This window comes from Hemitrygon akajei, chromosome 10 (assembly GCF_048418815.1).
Source record: "Hemitrygon akajei chromosome 10, sHemAka1.3, whole genome shotgun sequence".
NCBI classification, from domain to species: Eukaryota; Metazoa; Chordata; class Chondrichthyes; order Myliobatiformes; family Dasyatidae; genus Hemitrygon; species Hemitrygon akajei.
In genome coordinates, this window is record NC_133133.1 from 41,123,923 (window position 1) to 41,146,530 (window position 22,608).

General features: G+C 42.1%; 1 protein-coding gene across 1 annotated transcript in view; it reads left to right on the forward strand.

Annotated features, from left to right (window-relative positions):
* stard8 (StAR related lipid transfer domain containing 8) overlaps positions 1 to 21,259 on the forward strand; it is a 91,570-nt gene extending 70,311 nt beyond the window's left edge. Inside the window, exons 8-14 of the mRNA XM_073058124.1 lie at positions 996 to 1,194; positions 6,575 to 6,785; positions 8,205 to 8,319; positions 10,847 to 11,068; positions 13,654 to 13,871; positions 15,619 to 15,795; positions 16,820 to 21,259. Coding sequence (XP_072914225.1) covers positions 996 to 1,194; positions 6,575 to 6,785; positions 8,205 to 8,319; positions 10,847 to 11,068; positions 13,654 to 13,871; positions 15,619 to 15,795; positions 16,820 to 16,916 — 1,239 coding nt within the window. The 3' untranslated portion in view covers positions 16,917 to 21,259. The remainder of the gene's footprint in view (positions 1 to 995; positions 1,195 to 6,574; positions 6,786 to 8,204; positions 8,320 to 10,846; positions 11,069 to 13,653; positions 13,872 to 15,618; positions 15,796 to 16,819) is intronic.
* The last annotated feature ends 1,349 nt before the right edge of the window (positions 21,260 to 22,608 follow it).

Below are 22,608 nucleotides of genomic sequence, written 5' to 3' on the forward strand. Positions count from 1 at the left end.
ATATATCTACCAAAAATAATTTTTTGCTCAATAGAGGCTGGCTGTTTAGTTAATGATTTTATAAGCCATTGAACAACAGAACTTTAAGAATGTTTCAGTGTTTGCATGGTGTGCCCAGGAGCCTATTGTATTCCTTCCGTTCATCAAGGGAATATGAATAATTATTAAGACTTTGGGAAGTACATCTATAGTTGGAGGTGGTGCCTCATGTACATGTTCATTAACCACCAACAAACAATAAGCTTATACTGCTAGTATGTTCTTTTTTTTTACAGCACCTGTGAGAGTTCACTGCATCGCAGTGCAATAGTGAGGTAGTTGGGAGGGACTGTACTTGGGTTTGCGGTATACAGGTACGAGCTCCCATGGGATGAGTTTGAGGCTCCAGTGGTCAGCCGTTAGCTAATTTTGGAAGCAGGAAAGCAAGGGTGAAAACTAAGTGGTGTCATAAATCTCATAGTGCCCAAGTCCTGGATGACAGAGACTGAAGTTGGGGTAAAGGCCTTTCATGAACATTTCCTAATTGATTGTAGCTGGTGATTGATTAGGGAAGACCAGAAAAAAAAGCATTGGGAGAAATTGAATAGAAAACAATAGCCAGCTATGAACCATTACAACTCATAGGCAACATGTTTCAGCTAACTCATCAGCCCCTTGCATATGTTGATAAGGCTCTATATTAATTCATGCCTTCTACATATGTCCAGTCACAGGAGAGGATGTTGCGTGTATAAACTGCTGTTTTTTGGTTATGGTTCCCAAAGACAAATTCTGAAAAAGTGTGATAACCTCTCTAGCATTGTTGGAACTGTGCATTCATGTACTTACTGTTGAGTATTTGGATGTCCATTAACTTCTCATAATGAACTACCAGCAAGTGAGGGCATTGTCCACTTGCCTGTTACCAGTGTTGTATATTTACAAAGGTTTTCTTCAGTAAGAAAGTTGCATTGATTAGAGAATGAGGATGTCTAATTTTATTAATTTGTACACAGGTCGGTATCTTCAGGAAGTCGGGGGTGAAATCGCGAATCCAGGTCCTCAGACAGATGAATGAAAACAATCCTGACAATGTCAATTATCAGGGTCAATCAGCATTTGATGTAGCAGACTTGTTAAAACAGTATTTCCGAGATCTTCCAGAGCCGATTTTTACCAGCAAGCTGACAGAAACCTTTCTACAGATCTATCAATGTGAGTGTAATAGCGAAAATGTTTTTTTTACTACTTTGATTTAAAAATAAGTTATAATATAACTTGTGTATCTGAGTCATGCATTCTGAAGAACCCACAGAGGACTGTTCTCTGTGTAATTGAGTTGTATCAAGATGGGGGGGTTTGTGAGCTTGAAAAATGCTTTCCAAGTAAGTACTTTGAACCAGTAAAAACAGTTATGTTGTGGTTGGCTTGGAAATTCCCTCTTCTTTGAAGTATCGGTGTTCTATGCTGCCATTGTGAACTTTCCACTTCCATAACTGTTATTTTTGTACTAAATTTTACAGTGGGGTACGCCCACTGGGGACTGGATTAAGGCTGTCGTGCACACAGATCTCATAGATCCCACACAACCAATGGACAGGATTTCACTTGTGTCAGCTTCATTGGTTATTACTGTATGCCTTAGAGATGCAATTCCAGTTTTTATAGAGTCATAGAAGATTACAACATAGAAACAGACCCTTTGGTCCATTTAGTCAGTGCTGAACTAGTCTCATCCACTACTTTCCTGGTACAGCAACTTCCTTGAAACTCTCTATTTTAGATACAGCCTATCATGTTGACTATCCCTGGTCAGTCAGTCTCTGTCTATACAAATACTTATACACCTGGTACCTTAGAACACCTTCCAATAACTTCCCCACTACAGATGTCAGGCTCACAGGCCTATTATTTGCTGGCTTATTCTTGGAGCCTATCTTAAATAGCAGGACAATGTGCAGTTGCTATCCACCAATCTGCTGGCCCCTCACCTGTGGCTAAGGATGTTTTAAATTTTTCTGCTGGGGCCCCTGCGATTTCTGCACTACCTTACCACAGGTTCCAGGGAGACATCTTGTCAAACCCTGTGACTTTACCCACCCTAATTTGCCTCAAGCCAGAAAGCACCACCTCCTCTGCGTTACCTGTATGGACTCTGTCTGTCTCCTGTGTAAATACAGATGCAAAAATTCCATTTAGGATCTTGCACATCTCTTTTGGCTCCACACATAGATTGCCACTCTGATCTTTCAGAGGACTAATTTTGTCCTTTATTGTTCTTTACCCTTAATATATCTGTAGAAACCCTTAAGATTCTTCTTCACTTTATCTGCTACAGCAACCTCAAGCCTTCTTTGAGCCTTCCTAATTTCCTTCTTGCATTTCTTATAGTCCTCAAGTACCTCAATTATCCTGCCTGCATTTACCTACTTGTGGTGAACTACATATACCTGTCTGGACTGCTCCTGTGGCTCCTCCCACGGACCCCCGCTGACTGCTCCTGTGGCTCCTCCCACTGACCCCCTGCTGACTGCTCCTGTGGCTCCTCCCACAGACCCCTGCTGACTGCTCCTGTGGCTCCTCCCACAGACCCCCCCCTGCTGACTGCTCCTGTGGCTCCTCCCACAGACCCCTGCTGACTGCTCCTGTGGCTCCTCCCACAGACCCCCTGCTGACTGCTCCTGTGGCTCCTCCCACGGACCCCCTGCTGACTGCTCCTGTGGCTCCTCCCACAGACCCCCGCTGACTGCTCCTGTGGCTCCTCCCACAGACCCCCTGCTGACTGCTCCTGTGGCTCCTCCCACAGACCCCCTGCTGACTGCTCCTGTGGCTCCTCCCACAGACCCCCCTGCTGACTGCTCCTGTGGCTCCTCCCACGGACCCCTGCTGACTGCTCCTGTGGCTCCTCCCACAGACCCCTGCTGACTGCTCCTGTGGCTCCTCCCACAGACCCCTGCTGACTGCTCCTGTGGCTCCTCCCACAGACCCCCCCCTGCTGACTGCTCCTGTGGCTCCTCCCACTGACCCCTGCTGACTGCTCCTGTGGCTCCTCCCACAGACCCCTGCTGACTGCTCCTGTGGCTCCTCCCACATACCCCTGCTGACTGCTCCTGTGGCTCCTCCCACAGACCCCCCGCTGACTGCTCCTGTGGCTCCTCCCACAGACCCCCCGCTGACTGCTCCTGTGGCCCCTCCCACATACCCCTGCTGACTGCTCCTGTGGCTCCTCCCACAGACCCCTGCTGACTGCTCCTGTGGCTCCTCCCACGGACCCCTGCTGACTGCTCCTGTGGCTCCTCCCACAGACCCCTGCTGACTGCTCCTGTGGCTCCTCCCACAGACCCCCGCTGACTGCTCCTGTGGCTCCTCCCACAGACCCCCCCCCTGCTGACTGCTCCTGTGGCTCCTCCCACTGACCCCTGCTGACTGCTCCTGTGGCTCCTCCCACATACCCCTGCTGACTGCTCCTGTGGCTCCTCCCACATACCCCTGCTGACTGCTCCTGTGGCTCCTCCCACATACCCCTGCTGACTGCTCCTCTGGCTCCTCCCACATACCCCCGCTGACTGCTCCTGTCACTCCTCCCACAGACCCTGCTGACTGCTCCTGTGGCTCCTCCCACAGACCCCCCCGCTGACTGCTCCTGTGGCTCCTCCCACAGACCCCTGCTGACTGCTCCTGTGGCTCCTCCCACAGACCCCCTGCTGACTGCTCCTGTGGCTCCTCCCACAGACCCCTGTGACTCCTCCCACAGACCCCCCGCTGACTGCTCCTGTGGCTCCTCCCACAGACCCCCGCTGACTGCTCCTGTGGCTCCTCCCACAGACCCCCGCTGACTGCTCCTGTGGCTCCTCCCACAGACCCCCCGCTGACTGCTCCTGTGGCTCCTCCCACAGACCCCCGCTGACTGCTCCTGTGGCTCCTCCCACAGACCCCCGCTGACTGCTCCTGTGGCTCCTCCCACAGACCCCCTGCTGACTGCTCCTGTGGCTCCTCCCACAGACCCCTGCTGACTGCTCCTGTGGCTCCTCCCACAGACCCCTGCTGACTGCTCCTGTGGCTCCTCCCACAGACCCCTGCTGACTGCTCCTGTGGCTCCTCCCACAGACCCCCGCTGACTGCTCCTGTGGCTCCTCCCACAGACCCCCGCTGACTGCTCCTGTGGCTCCTCCCACAGACCCCTGCTGACTGCTCCTGTGGCTCCTCCCACAGACCCCTGCTGACTGCTCCTGTGGCTCCTCCCACAGACCCCCGCTGACTGCTCCTGTGGCTCCTCCCACAGACCCCCTGCTGACTGCTCCTGTGGCTCCTCCCACAGACCCCCCGCTGACTGCTCCTGTGGCTCCTCCCACAGACCCCCCGCTGACTGCTCCTGTGGCCCCTCCCACAGACCCCTGTATAAAGGCGATTGAGGCCTGAGTCTGGCCTCATTCTCCAGGATGTAGTGTTGTTCATTCTTCCAGTCAATAAAAGCCGATACCTCGCTTCTTACGTCTCAGAGTGAGTTATTGATGGTGCATCAAACTATGCACTCTTTTTTTAAACAGGGCCACAATATCTCTCAAAACCAAAGTTCCCTAAACCTGTTATCAAAAATTTCACTGTTGAAGGCCTCCCACTTACCAAGTACACCTCTGCCACAAAACAACTTGTCCCAATCCACACTTGCCAGACCCTTTCTGATACCATCAAAACTGTGCCGTCTCCAATTTAGAATCTCCACTCGAGGATCAGACTTGCCCTTTTCTGCAATTACCTTGAAACTAATAGCACTGTGATCACTAGATGCAAAGTGTTTTCCAACAGAAACTTCTGTCACCTGCCCTGACTCATTCCCTAATAGGAGATTTAGTATCTCTCTCTCTCTAGTTGGGACATCTCTATGGATAGTTAAAATCACCTACAATCACAACCTTGTGTTTCTTGCAACAGTCTGCGATCTCTCTACAAATTTGCTGCACTTGTCTCACAGACTGTTGGGTGATCTATAATATAATTAATGTGGCCGGACCTTTCTTATTCCTCAGTTCTATCTATAAAGCCTCATTAGACAAGCTCTCCAGTCTGTCCTGACTGAGCACCACTGTGACATTTTCCGTGACTGGTAATGCTTCCCTTTAATCCCTCTTGCTCTATCATGTCAAAAACAACAGAATCCTGGAACACTGAGCAGCCAGTCCTGCCCCTCTTTCAATGAAGTCTCACTAATGGCCACAGTGTCATAATTCCCCATGCTGATCCATGTCCTAAGCTCATCTACCTTTCCAACAGTCTCCTTGCATTGAAATATACACATCTTAGAACATTAGTCCCACCATGCTCAACGTTTTGATTCCTGACTTTGTATGAAGTTTAACAACATTCTTCTCCAAAACCCAACCACTCCACTATATGTTCTGGTGCTCTGGTTTCCATCTCCCTGAAATCCTAACTTAAAACCCCCTGTGCCTCATTAGCAATCCTTCCCACTTGAATATTAGTCCTCCTCCAGTTCTGATGCAAACTGCCTCTTCTGTACAGATCCCTGGAAGAGAGATTAAAGATCCAAAATCCTGAAGCCCTCCTTGTGCCATCTCTTTAGCCACATGTTAAACTGTATTGTCTTCCTTTTTCTGGCCTCACTAGCTCATGACACGGGTAGCAATCCTGAAGTCACACCCTGGAAACCCTGGAGGTTCTGTCCATTAACTTCCTGAACTCACTTTGCAGAACCTTGTCATCCTTCCCACCTGTATCATTGTTACTGACGTGGAATATGACCTCTAGCTGCTCTCCCTCCGACTTAAGAATGCTGTGGACTCAATTCGAGATGTCCCTGACTCTGGCACCCAGGTGACAATGTAGCATCCAGGATTCTCATTCTTGTTCACAGAGCTTCCTTTCTGTTCCCCTACCAACAAATCACCTATCTCTTCAACTCACCTCTTCTCCCTCCTTCCCTTCTGAGCTGTAGAGCCAGACTCAGTGCCCGAGACTTTTTAAAATTCCCAAAGCTAACCAGTGTTTTATAGTTTATGATACAGAGGGCAGTAGTGAATCAATGCCACTAGAGATGAAGTCCTTGTTTGCAGGTTCAGCCACATTATCCATGTGCAGAATATTGTTTTGTCATTCCCTGTGTCCCAAGCATTGCTATGGTCTTAGATTTGAGTAAAGTTCATGGTTATTTAGATGATTTCTGACAGTTACTTCCCTATGTATTTATTCATTCATGAGTGTTCACAAGGCCAGCATTCGTTGGCCCGTCACTGATTCTTTGTATGTAGAAGTGAGTCACAATCTGAAACTGCTACAGCACATTTGGTGAAGTCCCAAGAATTGTGAGAGAAAGGGTGATTATTTTCAAGTTGGGCATTGTACATAGTTTGGGTCATTTGGAAGTGGTGGTATTCTCATACATCTGACCTTTGTCAGTCTGAGCAGTAGAGGGTTTGGGTTTGGGAACTGCATGGAGGGGCCCTTGCTGGGTTTGAAAGTTCATCTTGTAGTTTCACCCCATACTTGGAAGTAGTTAATTGATGGAGTTGTCCTGATTTCAAACGCTAAAGTAATAATGATGTGGAGATTGATATAAATTCTTCTTTCCCTTCCTCAGATGTGCCAATGGATCAACGTCTCCAAGCCGTTCAGGCTGCCATTTTGCTGATGCCAGATCAGAACCGTGAGGTTCTTCAGTCCCTATTGTACTTCCTAAGTGACATTGCATCTGTGCAGCAAAACCAGATGACTGCTGGAAATCTGGCTGTGTGCCTTGCACCCTCACTGTTTCACCTTAACGTGTTGAAGAAAGAAACTTCCTCTCCAAGGTGAGCTCCATGTCGACTGAAACTCTGTGGTTGATAGCTTACTATAGTCCTGCTATACTCTGAAGGAAAGAAGTTCTTACCACAAAACCTTATACCATCATCATTGACTCCATTTTCTTGGCTATTAAGAAATCCAGTTGGTGGGTCAAAGGGCATCTTACAGTTCCTGAGTTTGTAAAGAATAAGAATGAAGTTAAAATAAATCATGCAGTAATTAGCTGACATCTTACTAGATTTCTAAAAGCCTGTAGATAGCAAGGAATTCCAAAATGTTTAAGTTTTAGGAAAGTGAACCAGTGTGGTGTGCTAAGTCTTGATTTGCTTCACTCTCTTGGGCTTGATAGTGAGTGCTTTGCAATGTGCTTGCTTAAAAGCTCAGAGAGGAGTTACATATTGCTACCCACAAAAATGAAATAAAAATGAGGACTTTATGAAATTAGTAATTCAATGCTTCATTGGAGAGTCATCCTTGACCGTGAGTTCTAGGTTCAAATACGTAATTTTAAAATTGGCAAGGGAGAACGCTGCTAAATGAAGTAAATACAAAAATGGATAATTCAATCTACCTACAACATTTATAACATTGTGAGCATTGTGGTTTTGTCCACTGGTTCTGGCCTCAAAATCAAGAAGGACATTAATGGAGAAGGGCATCATATGAGGCCTTCTGTTGGTCGGGGTTGACCATTGGATGTGGCGTCATACCTGTCTACGTGAGTCGCAAGCCAGGAAGTGTGATATGGAGAACGAGCTGTTGACCGTGCAACAGGTGCCCCCTCTCCACCCAGCTGATGAATCCAAAGGAACGGCAGAGACTGGTACAGTTTTGCGCTAGCAGCGTCACAGGAGTTGCTAGTCAGCACTGAACTCAACGTAGGACTGCTTTAGGGACTCCAGCTCCTTGCTTCCTTGGGGTTTACTCCTGAAGCCGTCCCCATGAGTGGTAATAGCTGCAAGGCAGCAGAGGTTAGGTATCAGAGTTTTCCTTCTTGAAAGATAACCTTCATTATCCATGTCTGGACTGAACTTAATTGTTTCTAGTTCACAAGAACAGTGGGATAGACAGTGATATGGAGTGGGGAGAGGGAAAACAGTGAAATAAGAGTAGACTAAAGGGAAGTCAGTCAGATATGTGGTGAGAAGATAAAAATTGTGGCTTAACATAAAACTTTACCTTCCTCTCATGATTGCTGTTGATTAAGAAATTTAGAAGTAACAGACCAAGGTTGATAAAATTTGTATCATTATACAAAGAAAAGTATCAATCACGGAAAGTCGGCCTGCATCTCTGTGCACATAGATGTAAAAAGTCGAAGCTGCGTATTACTGTGATCATTTGTGTAACTGGTACATTTTAGTTCTATGTATGTGCTATGTTTTGTGAAAATTCTTACCTTTTTTTTTCTGGCCTTGTTATAGGATGATCCGAAAGAGAGTTGTTCTAAGTAAACCTGATCAGAGGGACCTCAGTGAGAATCTGGCAGCAACTGAAGGATTGGGTCACATGATCACAGAGTGCAAGAAACTTTTCCAGGTACCTCAAAACAAATTTTAGGGCTCAGACCTTGGCATTTCTACAGTGAAGGATTAACAGTAAAGAAATATTTCGATATGAATTGAGTGATGTTAGTAAAGAATACATTACTGTACTTATGTGATTTAGTTAAGGCCTTTTGTGGTTATTACTTCTTCTCTGCAGTTTTAAACACCAGTACGTGCTGTGTGTTTTAGTTACGTAGGCTCTCGCAGTTGCTGCCTTGTTTCTTCTCTGGTTCTAACTATCTTTTAGGCTATCCACCATGGGAACTTGGAAACAAGGATACCTCCATGCAGTCCCATGAGCTTAAGTCACCGATCAGTAAGGTTACGGCTGATAACTACATCCAATAACTGGCCTCCATTACACTTATTTGTAGAGAATTACAAAGATTCACAACATTCTATATAAATTGGCCCTAATCCTGGAGTCAATATGAAATACTGTTTCAGCTTCTATTCTGTTGTTCCTTCTCTAAATTCCTATGCCTCCTCCCTCACTTCGAACCAGGAGCATAAATAGTCCTTCCAGGTGAGGATAAAGTTAAGTGCACCTCCTCCAACTTCGTTGACTTATTTGGTGCTCCCAATGTGGCCTCTTTTGTATCAGTGAGACCAAGCACAGACAAAGCAACTGACTTGCAGGCCACCAGCACTCTGTCCACGGTGGCCTTCCTGAGCTCCCAGTTTCCATACCAAAATATCCGTGCTTGGCTCTCTCTGTTGCCGGGACAAAGGATGATGGGTAGAATGGGGAGGGGAAGGAGCGGAATTGGGAAAGGTAGGCAACTCGGTGTCAAAGTGGAAGCAGACAAGGAAAGGAAATAATAAAAGACAATTGGAGTTGGACTCCGTCTGCCCAATATCCTTCGCCCACTGTTGGTTCACCTATCACCTCCCAGCCTCTGTCTCATCCATCTTCCTCTCTTTATACCAGCTTTCCTCCCTCTCCACACTGAGTCCTGATGCAGGGCTTGATCCAAAGCTTTGACAATTCCTTCTCCCTCTCTGTCTGCTGAGTTTCTCCATTAGCTTGTTCTTTACTCAGACTCCAGTTTCTGCACTCTCGTTTATCTCCATTTCTGTTTTGCTGTTCTATTCAGCAAACTTAGTAACATCACATTTTCCCACATACCTTCCCATTCACTCACTTAATTTGGATATGTTCTGTCCAAGTTATTTGCACAATTTGCTCTCCATCTTTGTGTTGCCTGGAAATGTGGACACATTACATTTGAGTGTAAATATCTGAGTACATGCATTGATCCTGTGGCATCCCTTGTGTAACAATTTGCCAAGCTCAAATTGGTCCATTCATCTGGATATTCTATTTTCTTTTAAAACAGGTTTAATAATCTTCCGCTCACATTAACTGTTTAGGCTGTATTTGATTTAATGGCCTATTGTGTACCATCCTTTCAAAAATTCAGAAATACTACTCCTGCAGATTCCCTCTTACTGATTTTGGCTAGAACATAATCAAATACTCTATTAGACCTTCGTTACAGCTGATATCAGAACAACTGGTCTGTTGTGCTCTAGTTGAATAATGATATTAAGCTTTCTACCTCATTATCCACCAGGGTGCTCACAGACTTAAGGGAATAACAATGAAGTGCTTAGGAATTTTGTTCAATATTTCGAGGTGTGGGAAGAACCTGATAAAGTTGAAGGAGAAAGTTAGGACTTGGGCAGGTTGGATTTAAATGAAGACCCTGATTTCATTACCTCTCACTCTGCTTGCTACAGGTAGTATAAAAACAGAGGAAGCTAAAAAAACTCAGCAGATCAGGCAGCAAGAGGAACGGTTTATAGTTAACGGTTAACATTACCCTAAAACATTAACTGTTTCCCTTTCCGCAGATTCTGCTTAACCTGGCAAGTTTTCGCAGCATTTACTGTTTTGTTTTTCACCTGTCAACATCCGCAGATTTTTGATTTTCTTTTACAATACTAAAGCAGCCTTAAGATTTGTGCGTGTTTGAGTGACCTTGATCCTCATTCAGGATTTGTACCAGTGTTCCATTGACCCTGTGTTCCCTATGTTTCATTCAGGATTTGGGCCTGTCTTTGAGTGACACTGTGTTTTATTCAGGGTTTGTGCCTGTCTTTGAGTGACCCTGTGTTTCATTCAGGATTTGGGCCTGTGTTTGTGTGACCCTGTGTTTCATTCAGGATTTGGGCCTGTGTTTGAGTGACCCTGTGTTTTATTCAGGATTTGGGCCTGCATTTGAGTGACCCTGTGTTTTATTCAGGATTTGGGCCTGTGTTTGTGTGACCCTGTGTTTCATTTGCCTTCACTGTGATTGAAAAATGTACAAAGGGTATTACTGTATTCAGTAATAACCACTCTGGATGGAATTTCTAGCTATTTTATGTGGTGTTGTAGTCAGATATGAGTACACTTTAAATAGAAAGTATTCAAAATGTTTAAAGAAGTGACCTGCAACTTTCGACTTGAAAGAATGTCGAATGAGTTTCTGAAATTTAAGATGATTTTACATTATAGTTCTTCTTTCCATTAGATCCCCCATGATATAATGGTGCAGTCTCGGAACTCCTATATTGCAGCTGATGCTCACCCGTTATCTACAGAGGGCTTCAGGAGACATGCTGGAGGCATTGTCAAGGATTATATGGCCCACATGGAGGATACAATCCAGGCTCTACTAAAAGAGGTGGGAGATAAGTTTAAAGGCTGGACCAGCACCGTAGGACCTGTGAACACAGAACTTTCTTACAAAAAGGTATTAAACTGAGTTTTGCATGATAAGATGTCTTTCATTGCCATAATTATTACTTTTGCTTTATTTTAGGCTATTTCAGGCCAATATTTTGTTGTCTGCTTTTCCATCCTTATTGGAATTTACAGGTTTAAAAGAAAGTTAAACATCCCACTTAAATCTTGATTTGACATTTTACATGTTTGTGTATGCATTTGTAACTTTATTTTACATGCTTAGCATCTAGGGTATCATTTCAGGAAATGATTGAAAATGACTATCACACTTCAGTTCAGACCTGAAATGTGAACTGCTTCTCTTTTAACTGATGTTGCCTGACTTGTTGAGCTTCTCTGGCATTTTCTGTTTTTATTTTATGATTAAACATCTGGGCCTGTTTTCTTAAAACTTAGTATGAGTGTGTTGGGTCATCAAGCTATGTTTTAATTCACACTGAATAAAAATACTCACAAGTTATCTACTACCACGTGTATTTAAGAACTTTTTCCAGATTGTGCAAATCAGAAAAAGGTGCTGGGTTGCAGCATTTTCGTTTTCTTTTTGTTGACTGCTCCACTATGCTGCCTGTTAGCTCCAATGAAAATGAAAGGCTAATTTCACATAGCTCTTTATCAGTCTCGCTCTGAACTGGTTCTAAAATGTATCAAAGTTGTTTATAATATTTTCCCTTCCTGCTCGCGTCTGGACTGTTAACCAGAGTAGTACTGGAATGATGCTATGAATTGTGCCAATTTATCATCCAGTTCTCTGCTCTCAATCTCAGTTCTCTTCCTCTTTGTTAAGTGCTTCGTCTTTTACTCACACTGTATCATCTGCATTCCATTTCATCTGGTTTCAATGGATAGAGATCAGGATCAGGAATCCTTGTCACGGAATTTAATCTGTCCCAAGTTCAAGGCAATAGTAACGAACCAGAACCACCCTGTCTGTCACAGACTGGGTCTTCGAATGCGTCTTTGATCATTCATCATATGTATTTACTGTACAAATGCTGGATTTTGCTGAGTGTTCTAATGGATGTGTGTTGTCCAAACAGCCACTGAGCTTTGGGATGAATGATCCACTACATGAAAACTATCAAAAAATGGGGAATCAGTAAAAGCCTTTGTCTCTTTAGTAAATAATAAAATTCTCCATTTCTTACTCACTGGGAAAATCCCACTGTGTTTGAATCATTTGCAGTTTTCCTTTTATCTTGTTATTTTCTCTGGGAAGACATTGGGTGATCTCAGACATTTTGATTGTGAAAATCAGATAAAATCACTGACCATAACAAAGTGAAATTGTCTGCAGATACTGAGCTCTTAAAAGAGCAGTCTCTCTGCGTCATTACCGACTGTAATGATTCTGGTGGGTTGCATGCAGGACTTTAACCAAGCAGAACAATCCTATTTCCACATATTCACAATATTTCTATTGCCCAGCTATTGATTAATGATTACTCATCACTCTTTAGCCAAATTTATACCATCTTGGTGAGGAGTTTCAGTAAATGTCTAAAGTTAAGTTTTCACAATTAAGAGTGTCTTCCCCCGGTGTGGGCCCTGTTTTATAAAGAAGATTGTAAGGAAAATGAGAGAAGGAGAATGGCAAAGATCAAATCCAGCTAAAATTCAAAATTGCCCGAGCGTTAACATGTTAGTAACAGTAGCTATTTCAATTTATATAAACTCTGTATAATAGGTTGATGCAAAGAACAGTAGTAATATCTGATATTCCCTATTTAAATATGACCCTTCTGTTTAAAGTTTGTTTTATAAAAGATTCCATTATGTCCTTATCTCCCCAACATTTAACTCGGGTTCATTGACAAACTGGAAACCAATTTTAGTAATTTGATGTAATTTTGTAGACAAATCCAACAAATGAAGTTTAAAGAGGCCCAATTTTTATGCTATTTGTGCCTTGTGTCTGTCACGGTGACATCTTTTAACAGGACTGTATTACTGATATATATTGATATAGCCTTCTCATTATCTATTTACCGTACTTCACTGATTTTGATTGTTGTACCACTGCTGTAGCGACTAAGGGTGCTTATCTTCAGACATTGGAAGAAAACTTATATAATTAGCAGTTATGTGGTTGATGTCTTCTGTCCAGTGCCCTTCTATATTTATATATGAGTCCATTAGAGAAAAATGTTCCACATTCCTTGGGGTTGTGTAGTAGAGATTCTTGATAAGTTTTAATGGGACAGACAGTGAAATAAACATAGAATTACTCAAAGTGTGCAAATGGAGAAGATCCAAGAAATTCATTAAATATGATCATGCTCTGAAGTATTTATTTAAATTGTTCAATAATAATTGTCATGATTTAGGACACTGATCCTTTATTTTAAAGAGCAATTTTGCTAGAAGAGAAAAGGCAAGTCTCACAATCTGGACCTTTCCAGGAGAGCCCGAGTCAAATCTTGAGAGAAGGAAATGAGGGAAGACTGAATCCAATTAAATCAAAATTTGTTTTGCATAGTAGCTCTTAGCAGTGATATTCTCCAGTCACTGATGTGACTCTTGTCTTTTGTTTATTGGGTTATTTATATGTGAAGTACGGTGACCATATTCTGGTTTTCCTTGTTCTGACAGGTTGGTGACGGATATCCCATCCGCTTGTGGAAAGTGACAACGGAAGTAGAAGCAGCCCCGAGCTCGGTGTTACACCGTCTGCTCCGGGAGCGACATCTCTGGGATGATGATGTGTTGATGGGAAAAATTGTGGAGCATTTGGACAAAAATACTGAGATTTACCATTATGTCCTGGACAGCATGGCGCCACATCCCAGGAGGGACTTTGTTGTTCTGAGGTACAATGAGCTAACGCATTGGCAACATTGCAATTTTGTATTCCCTTCAAGTGTGTCACACTGCACTCCTGATTCATAGCTGACCAAACTGAGGAACCTTGTGATTGACGTCACTGACATTCACTTACCACAAGTAATGGTTGAACAAGACTGTTGAGCAGTTTCATTTTGTGCTAATGAGTAGTTTGCTATACATGCCACTGCAAGAAAAATCAGTTGGTATAGTTGTGTTTGCATGTCCCTTATTTGATTGTGAGTAATTAGGTTTGGGCTTCAGGCTAAATGAATGGCTTACCTGTTCCGTGTTTTCTTGATAAGCAATTGCGTAATTTCCCTCTAGTTATTGCACACAATACTCAAATTATGCCTCACCAATGTATTGTATAACTTCAACATAACATCCATCTCCTGTACTCAATACATTGATTTATGGACAAAGTGCCAAAAGCTTTCTTTAAGACCCTATCTACCTGTGATACCATTGTCAATGAATTATGTACCTGTGTTCTCAGATTCCTTTGTTCTGCGACACTCTTCAGTGCCCTACTGTTCACTGTGTAAGACCTGTCCTGGTTGGTCCTACCAAAGTGCAAAATCTTGCACTTGTTTACATTAAATTCCTTCTATCATTTTTGTCAGCCCATTTTTCCAGCTGGTGCAGATCCCTCTGCAAGCCACGAAGTCCACTACACCCCCAATCTTGGTGTCACCTGCAAATTTTCTGATTCAGTTGACCACATCCATGTGTTCATCCAGTTCCAGCTCCAACTCCTTAACAAGGTCTGTTAGAAGCTGCAGCTGGATGCAGTTCTTGCAGGTGTAATCATCAGGGGTACTGGAGGTCTTCCTGCCTTCCCATATCCCGCAAGACGAGCATTCCAGCATCCTGCCTGGCGCCCCCAATGTTCTAGATGTGCAAAAAGAAAGAATAAATAGAAGAAAAAAATCTACCTATGCCCTATGCCTCTTCTCACTGAAGCCTCAATATGCCAAATCCTCACCTCCCCACTCCAGTACTGGCCCTCTCACACAATGGCTGTTTGCTTTAACCCAAATTTTTTTTAACTGGTCCTTGCCAAGTGCCTAATTATGCACAATCCAATGTCTCCTCAGGAACTGTGGCGTGTAAAATGTGGTGCTCACTTCTTTTGAACGCTCTCTCCCTCTATGCAATTCGATTGTAAGTTATTACTTAGTATGTTGTGGCACCTCATCAGTTATCATAAAGGAAATTTATAAACCTACAAAGAATTAAAGTCAATATTTTACAAATGAGATCTCATTTGGAGGAATTCATCTAAACCTCAGCATTGCAAAAAACTTGAAATATAATTTAAAAATGTCGAAAATCTCTGCAGTGAACATGTACAATAAAAACCTGGAGTGCAAACCTGTTTTTCCAGCACTGACAACATCAGAAGATGCCCTGGAGAGATTTATTTAATCTAATTCCTTTTACTGTGTTTAGCCTTAAAGGTTACACCATAACAGCTATGTATCTAAGTACTTTTTAAGTACTAATGAACTGATGTTGCCTTGTTCATGTACATTTCATGTCCAAGTACAATGTGCCTCACTGTTTGTCCAAGGTATCCACCAACTGTCTTTGAAAAGGGCCAAGTGGCATCTGATTGAATTCACACATTCCTTTGTTATCAGTAAATAGAGATGCTTGCATTTTATAAAATTGAATTGATTATGCAGTTTAAATCCACTACAATATTTGAATCGTTTGCTTCTGTTTCAGGACCTGGCGAGCTGATTTGCCAAAGGACATGTGCGTTATGGTAGCAGTCTCCGTTGAGCATGACTCAGTGCACTTGGAAGGAGGTGTAAGAGCTGTAGTACTGAACTCTCAGTACCTGGTGGAGCCTTGTGGTTCAGGTAGATCCCGGCTCACGTACATCTCCCGAACTGACTTAAGGTATGTGTTATGTGCTTCCTCTTCCTTTTGCCTTCATGAATTACAGGGAACTTCTCCTTGTGAACCCGGGCAGTGGGTGCTGGCTGCAGGAGGTTTTAGTGAATGGGGTCACCTGTCAGTTAGAACCATTGCTGACAAAGTATCAGCACTTCACATTCAGTTCACTTGATTCAGTGAAGTTACTTCTATATCGAAGAATGATAAGCGACCTGTGTGAGGTCTATCCCTGTGTCAGATAACAATGTGCATATACTTTTCAAAACATTTTACTCATTAGAATTTTTTGTTCGTTAATGTTGAGGGTCAAGTACTGCAATAGAAGAGAAATAGAGCTTACTCAGCTTCGAATCAACGTGTCTGAGATACACTCTTAGAATAGCTACCTCTTGTCCTGTAGAGCAAAGTTTCTTCCTTGGTTAAGGTAGTGGGGACTTATTTCATGGTAATCTTTATTGACATGAAGATAAAGCCTGTCAATAAAGCCTAATGCTCAGCACCCAATGTGTCTTCTGATGCTCAAAACCGAATTGTATAAATAAATGATGAATTGTTACAGCCCTAATAGTGCAAGCAAACACTACTGAAATAGTTTGTGAAATGCCCTGTACCTTTGGGTCATGTTTGCTGTACAAAATGTTGGTGTTTGATCACCATGCAGGACTGTCCTTGTCATTCTTAATATGTTGGGATTGGACTTCTGATTTTTTTCCAACCATGACTATGGAGATATTCTGAAGAAAAATGCAGATTGTACTCACTTCAAAACATTGATACCATAGAACATTGCTCCCACATATGTAAGATACAGAAGACATAGTGCCAACTAATTTTAAGACAACTGTTCTGAAGATAACTTTACCTGGAGAATGATGACTGTCTGGAATAATCGGGTGAATGGAGTTATGTTAGGAGAAACTTTAGGAGTGTGTTTGAAATATAGATGGACATAATATGGGAAAATTAGGCTACTTGTGAGTCTTGTACTCATTGTTTCTTGTATTCTTCCTTTCTATGTATTTTCCAGGGGAAGGACTCCTGAGTGGTACAACAAGGTCTCTGGATACCTTTGTGCTGTAGAGGTTGCTAGGATACGGGACTCCTTTCGGCCATCAAATTCATAAGGATTAAAGATCAAAATCGGACTTGAACTGACACTTCAGACAGAAGAAAGCTGTTTTATTTGAGTGTGCATAGTGGCAGCTGTCATTGAATAGTGATTGGTTTTCAACCTATAGCGACCAGACAAGTTATAGCACTGGTTCAGATGAAGGTGGCTCTGCGACCCATTTCTTACTGTTTATTTAAGATGCTGAGTATCCTGACAACAACCATCATCTTTGAACTTCTCCTTGACTGTTTAGTCATTATTGTATCAACATAATAGTTCTTATGATGGTGACATCCCCAGAAGAAGAAAGGGTTCTTCTGTGGAGTATCTTGGTTTAATTTTCTTGTCTGTTCATGTGACCCCGTAACTCCTGGCATTTCTTGCACCCATGCATTTGGAACAAAGAAGTTGAGCATCATAAATTGAGTTCAGAGTTGCTCTAACTTTATTATCCCTCTTGGTTTGGTATGAATTGTTGTAAATCTGAAAACAGTGATATTGCTTGCAACATATTCATCTGGTAAAAAGATATACGTGAAAGGAAAAGGCTTGAAATGCAGCTGAGGCCTTTAAACAATGGGGGAAAAAGGAAATATGAAAGTGATATAAGATTTAATGTTCAGGATTTTTTTTATTTACAGTATATGTGAGGAGATGTTGGCTAAAATATGTTGTGGGCTATGTGAAAAGTTGCTAAGCGGAAATGGAGTATGCTTAGAGCAGTGGTTCCCAACCTTTTTTTGGCCATGCCCCACCTAATCACCTCTAAAATCCTGATGCCCCTTGTGGTGATTTATAATTCTTATTATTCAAAAAGTGATCTCCTATTCACCTGGAGGAAGCCTAAAAGACCATTAACTTGGTTTAAACAAGCTTCCAAAGAACATGGCATTCATGAAAGAGAAAAATAAAAGAACCAAAGGACTGTTAAAGTTCTGAGGAAGAAATTACTAAGAAATTGTAAAAAAAAGAACATTAAGTGATATTAAAATAATAATAAATAAATAAAACAATGCCGATTCGTTTCTACAGCATACAAAGACAGATACACCGTTTAAAAGAGATGACACAATGTACACACCTTCACACCACCAAGAACCGAAAGCTACTGCAAAAAGCAGCATTGGCGCGAACTCATACGAGTTTCTTACGCGTTTGGACTTGTTCATTCGTTCCTTCCTACATCAGTCAATTCATTAATTTAATTATGAAAGCCATTTGATGGTTGTAATGATGGTGATACACTATATATACAGTACATACGCAATTACACATGTACATACACACAAGTATTTTTATGTATGCATACTGTATATACACATATGTATTAACTCGCACACACACTCATACTCACACAGACTTACTAGAAAAAATTCACTGTTAATAACTCATTCTCGAATTGCCCCCCTTAAAAATCAAATTAACCCCCTGTGGGGCGTATGCCCCACGTTGGGAACCACTGGTTTAGAGCATTTGCTGTGAGCAAATACCAGTTGAAGTGACACAAGCTGTTCGCTGTAGTAAATCTGGATATTTAAACTATTTGAGGTTATTTTTAACCTCAAGCTTATATTTTACTATTTCTATAAAGTACTGCACTAATATTTTACCTTGGCCTTTCTAGACACAGGGTACCTTAACATAGAGTATCAGGTATATAACTTTTTGATTATATCTAAACTGATATTTCTATGCTTTGGGGCAGGCAATTAAGACTTCAGGTCCTTGCGATTTTAAACCCAAACACTAAGGGATGTCTAATGTCCCCTTCCCTCTTGGATCTCCGCATAGGCCTTCCACCCTCCATCCAACTCGCTGGAGATAAACAGCTTATCTAAGCCCTTAACTGCCTGAAACTATGGGACCCCTAGCCTTCCTCATCCAATGAAAACAGAAGGATTTCCTCAACTTTTCCCTGGCACTTAAAATCCTGTTGCTCCCTCTGCTTTTGGATGTCTTTCATAATGGGAGAGTATTGCTGGAAGTTTGTTGACATTCTTTTACATTTTGCTTGACTTAACTTTTAAAATTTGCCAAGTTTCTGTTTATTTTAACTTGCCGTAGGCAGACCATCCCACCCTGTATCTTTAAAGAGAAGAAATAACACAGGCCACAGAGTTGGGTATTTTGAGTCCCAATAGCGGAATTCAGTGGTATTTTCCTGTTGTTGCTACTTATCCTATTCCAGTTATTTATTTTGCTGTTTTTTTTTGTTTAAATGATATTATGACTGGAGGAGAGAAACTTTGTACTGGATTTCTCAATCCTACCATTCCAAAGATTCTGTGAATATTTTTAGTTGTTTTTGCCACTGGTTAGTTTGGTGTTGTAAATAATTCCATGTTGCTTTGCCCTGGCTTTGACGATATCCTCGACCAGGTGGGTGAATTCTTCGTGAACCCCAGAAGGTTAGATCTTCTGTAATAAATATTTTAATGCTGCCTTTTTAAGGACTAGAAAAGATCTGCTGCTTGAGAGCTTGAAGAGCTTTTCACCTGCATTTGAATTGTCAGATTATGCAGAGAATGTGCTCCCCCACCCACCACCCCAATATGATTTTATTTTTCATGCATTGCCTTCACATTTAATTTTCAATTTTCTTTCATAAATCAGTTATTGAGGTATTTTTGCCTTGGCTTAACCCAATGATTATGTTGATACCACTTCCAGGACTGAGGCACAGCTCTTAGAGACCGAATTTCACAGGTTGGCCTTTTTGTGATGGGCATAAAGTAAAATTTCATTATGTAAGACTTGAGAGCAGAGTTAACATCACAATGGATTCATGTTAATTCCACCATCGTTGGGAATGTAATTTGCAGTTGTGCTTGTAATATTTAATAGTGTTGCTGCTTTAAGACAGAGCATCTTGTGATCCTTGGCTATGAACCTACTGAGTAGTGATCATTTTCAGTGAGGTGGTAATTACAAACTGTTTTAATTACCCTCTGTGATTGCCTCTCTGGTTCTTTTAGCACCTGGAAATTTTACTTTCACTTCAATTCAATTAAACTGAGCAGCTGTTCAGAGCCAAAATAGTTTGTCAGGTTTTTACCCCTCACTTTTAAGTGCACATGCTCCAGGTTCAAATCCTTGGCTTGGCCCTCAGGTTACAAAATGACAAGAACCGTGAGCTTGACTGATAGTTCTTTATTGCAGTTCCCAAATTTATTTGTTCGTGCAACTAAGAGCCAAAAGATGATCTAAAAGACCTCAGGATAGATAGGTTGAACTTTTAAGCACAATGAAGATAAATTAATTGGTTCAAAGTAAAAGCGAGGCCAACTATTTAAAGGAGGCTTGAAGAGGGAGGATGAGTGAGTAGATTTACAATCTCAGGTCATTAGGAACAACGGCATTCACAAGAGCTCTTTTTATTAATGAGAAACTGTGATAACATGGAAAATTTATTTGTAGCCTCCTGATTAGATCTGAACCGCTTCTCAAAGTAAATGTCTTCATCCTGTGAATAGGTATTTAAAGTTTGCATTAAAGAAATGTGAAATAATGTAACAATGAATCTCTATATTTATGGAAATATCAGACAAAGGAAGGCAGCTCTCAAAGAAATATGGTAAGATTTACTGGAGATTTCACTGAATGATTTTAGGAACTATATATGCACATCATCATGTGCCTGATCATGAGTTCATGACCTAGTGGATCTAACAAGGGCTTTTTTCAGCCTCAGTTCTTTTTGAACTCTGACATTACCAACTGCTCATAAAATGAAGAAATGCAAAGGGCATTATGTAAAAGGGACATTGTAAAGTTGTTTTTTATTTAACTGGCATTCCATGAGTGAACTGTACAGAACTGTGCTCTCAGCAGAGAGCTGGCGTAGCGTAGAGATATATCACAAGTGCAGTTTGCATGCTCTTTTGTTCATTGCAGCTAACAGATAGAAAATATACAGAGAGTATCCACAGTTAGTATAATTCCAGCATTACTATTACAGTATTGAATTCACATGCGGGGAAGCAAAATGGACATACGGAATGCTCTTGCGTGAACTCATGTATGTTCTCCTTGGAGATATTGAATAAAGTGGGGTATTGTATCAGTGAGGAGTGTGTGTGCGAGAGAGAGTATTCAGGGAATGGCACGTCTGTAAGAACTCATAATGGCACAGATAGCTATTTAATATTGAGAATATGTCTGATCTCAGGTATTTAAATGTATGAGTTTTGTTGCCAACTGTACATATGTTGTATTCCTGCAAAATATGTGCACCCATGAGAAATAATTGTATGGAAAGTTTTTTTTATATTGTCATATATGAAAAATATATTTTTTCTCAACAGTCTGCTCAGAAATGTACAGGTCATTTTAATAAATTTTGCTTCTGACTCAAAAGTCTTCCTTTACTCTGAGTAATGTTCTTGGTTTTGCAACATCTTAGTATTTTGATCCCTGTGGAGCGAAGTAAGTTCAGGAGGGTGGCTCCAAGTGATCTCTGCATGAGATATCAGGCAAAAATTCTAATCTAAAGATGCCTGCTGGAACATTTAATATGTGTGAGAAGTTGTGGTACATGAAAAGAAATTGTACTGCTTATCCGTTGTATTAAAGGCAGTAATTTTGTCAACACCTCCTCACTGCCCCCCTCACATTTCATAAAGATAGCACATGGACAAAAGTGTACATTAGTATTACACTTTGCACGCACGCAAGTTATGTGGATGATGACGACGACGTCGACTCAGGCCTGAGAGGCCAGCGTCGGGCAATTTCATGCCTTACAAGGCGCGGAATGAAAGACTGTGTGACGCGCCACTCCTCACACAGACATTTTGCAGTATTTTCTCTTTTTTTAATCTTACGAGGTCGAGTTGCATGCTCAGCACTCGACCCGGCACGGATGGAAAGTGTACTCGGGAACGAGCCGACTAGATTCGAATCCGGGAACCTCCGTTTCGGAGTCCAGCGCTGCTGTCATTGTGCCACCAGCTGAGCCAAGTTATGTGGAGCTGATGGATAGTTCTGTTCTGTTCCTCCCCTCTAAGTTCAATAAGACAGCGGTTGGTGTAAAAAAAAATTAGGGAGCCAAGCGGCAAAAACGCTGTATGTGTTTGGGCCACTGAAAGAGGGAGACTCATTGGTCTCCCACAACCTGCTTGCTCACATGGAGTTCTCTGTAAAGCCCGAGTTCTTTTGGGGCTTCAGACCTTGCCACAGGAAACAGAAACAGCATTCAACCCAAACAGATCATTCTGGCATTTATGCTCCACTTGAATGTCCTTCTGTCTTCCCCTTTTTACTGTAAATGCAACAGTCTTTTTCTCCTCTCTCCTTTTAAATGCTCTGGCAATCTTGAGCTACGCACCCAAATTGCTGGAGGAACTCGCCAGGTCAGGCAGCTTTTACAGAGGGAAGTGGAGAAACGGATGTAACGGGCTGAAACCTTTCATCAGGATCCTTCATAATTCTGACGAGTCACCTAAAATGTCAACAGTTAATTTCCCTCTGTAGATACTGCCTGATCTGCTGAGTTACTCCAGCATTTTGTGTGTGTTGCTCCGCTTAAATAAATATTCTTCTCTACTTGCTGGATTTCTTAGAAGCTACCTTTATAATGATGGTTGCATCACACGCTGAACTTTTCCACCATTTTTTGTGTGTTGCTCCAGATTACATTATCTGCAGTCTCTTGTGCCTCCTCTTGGGATTGAATTTAGGAGCCGAGAGGTAGTGTTACAGCTATA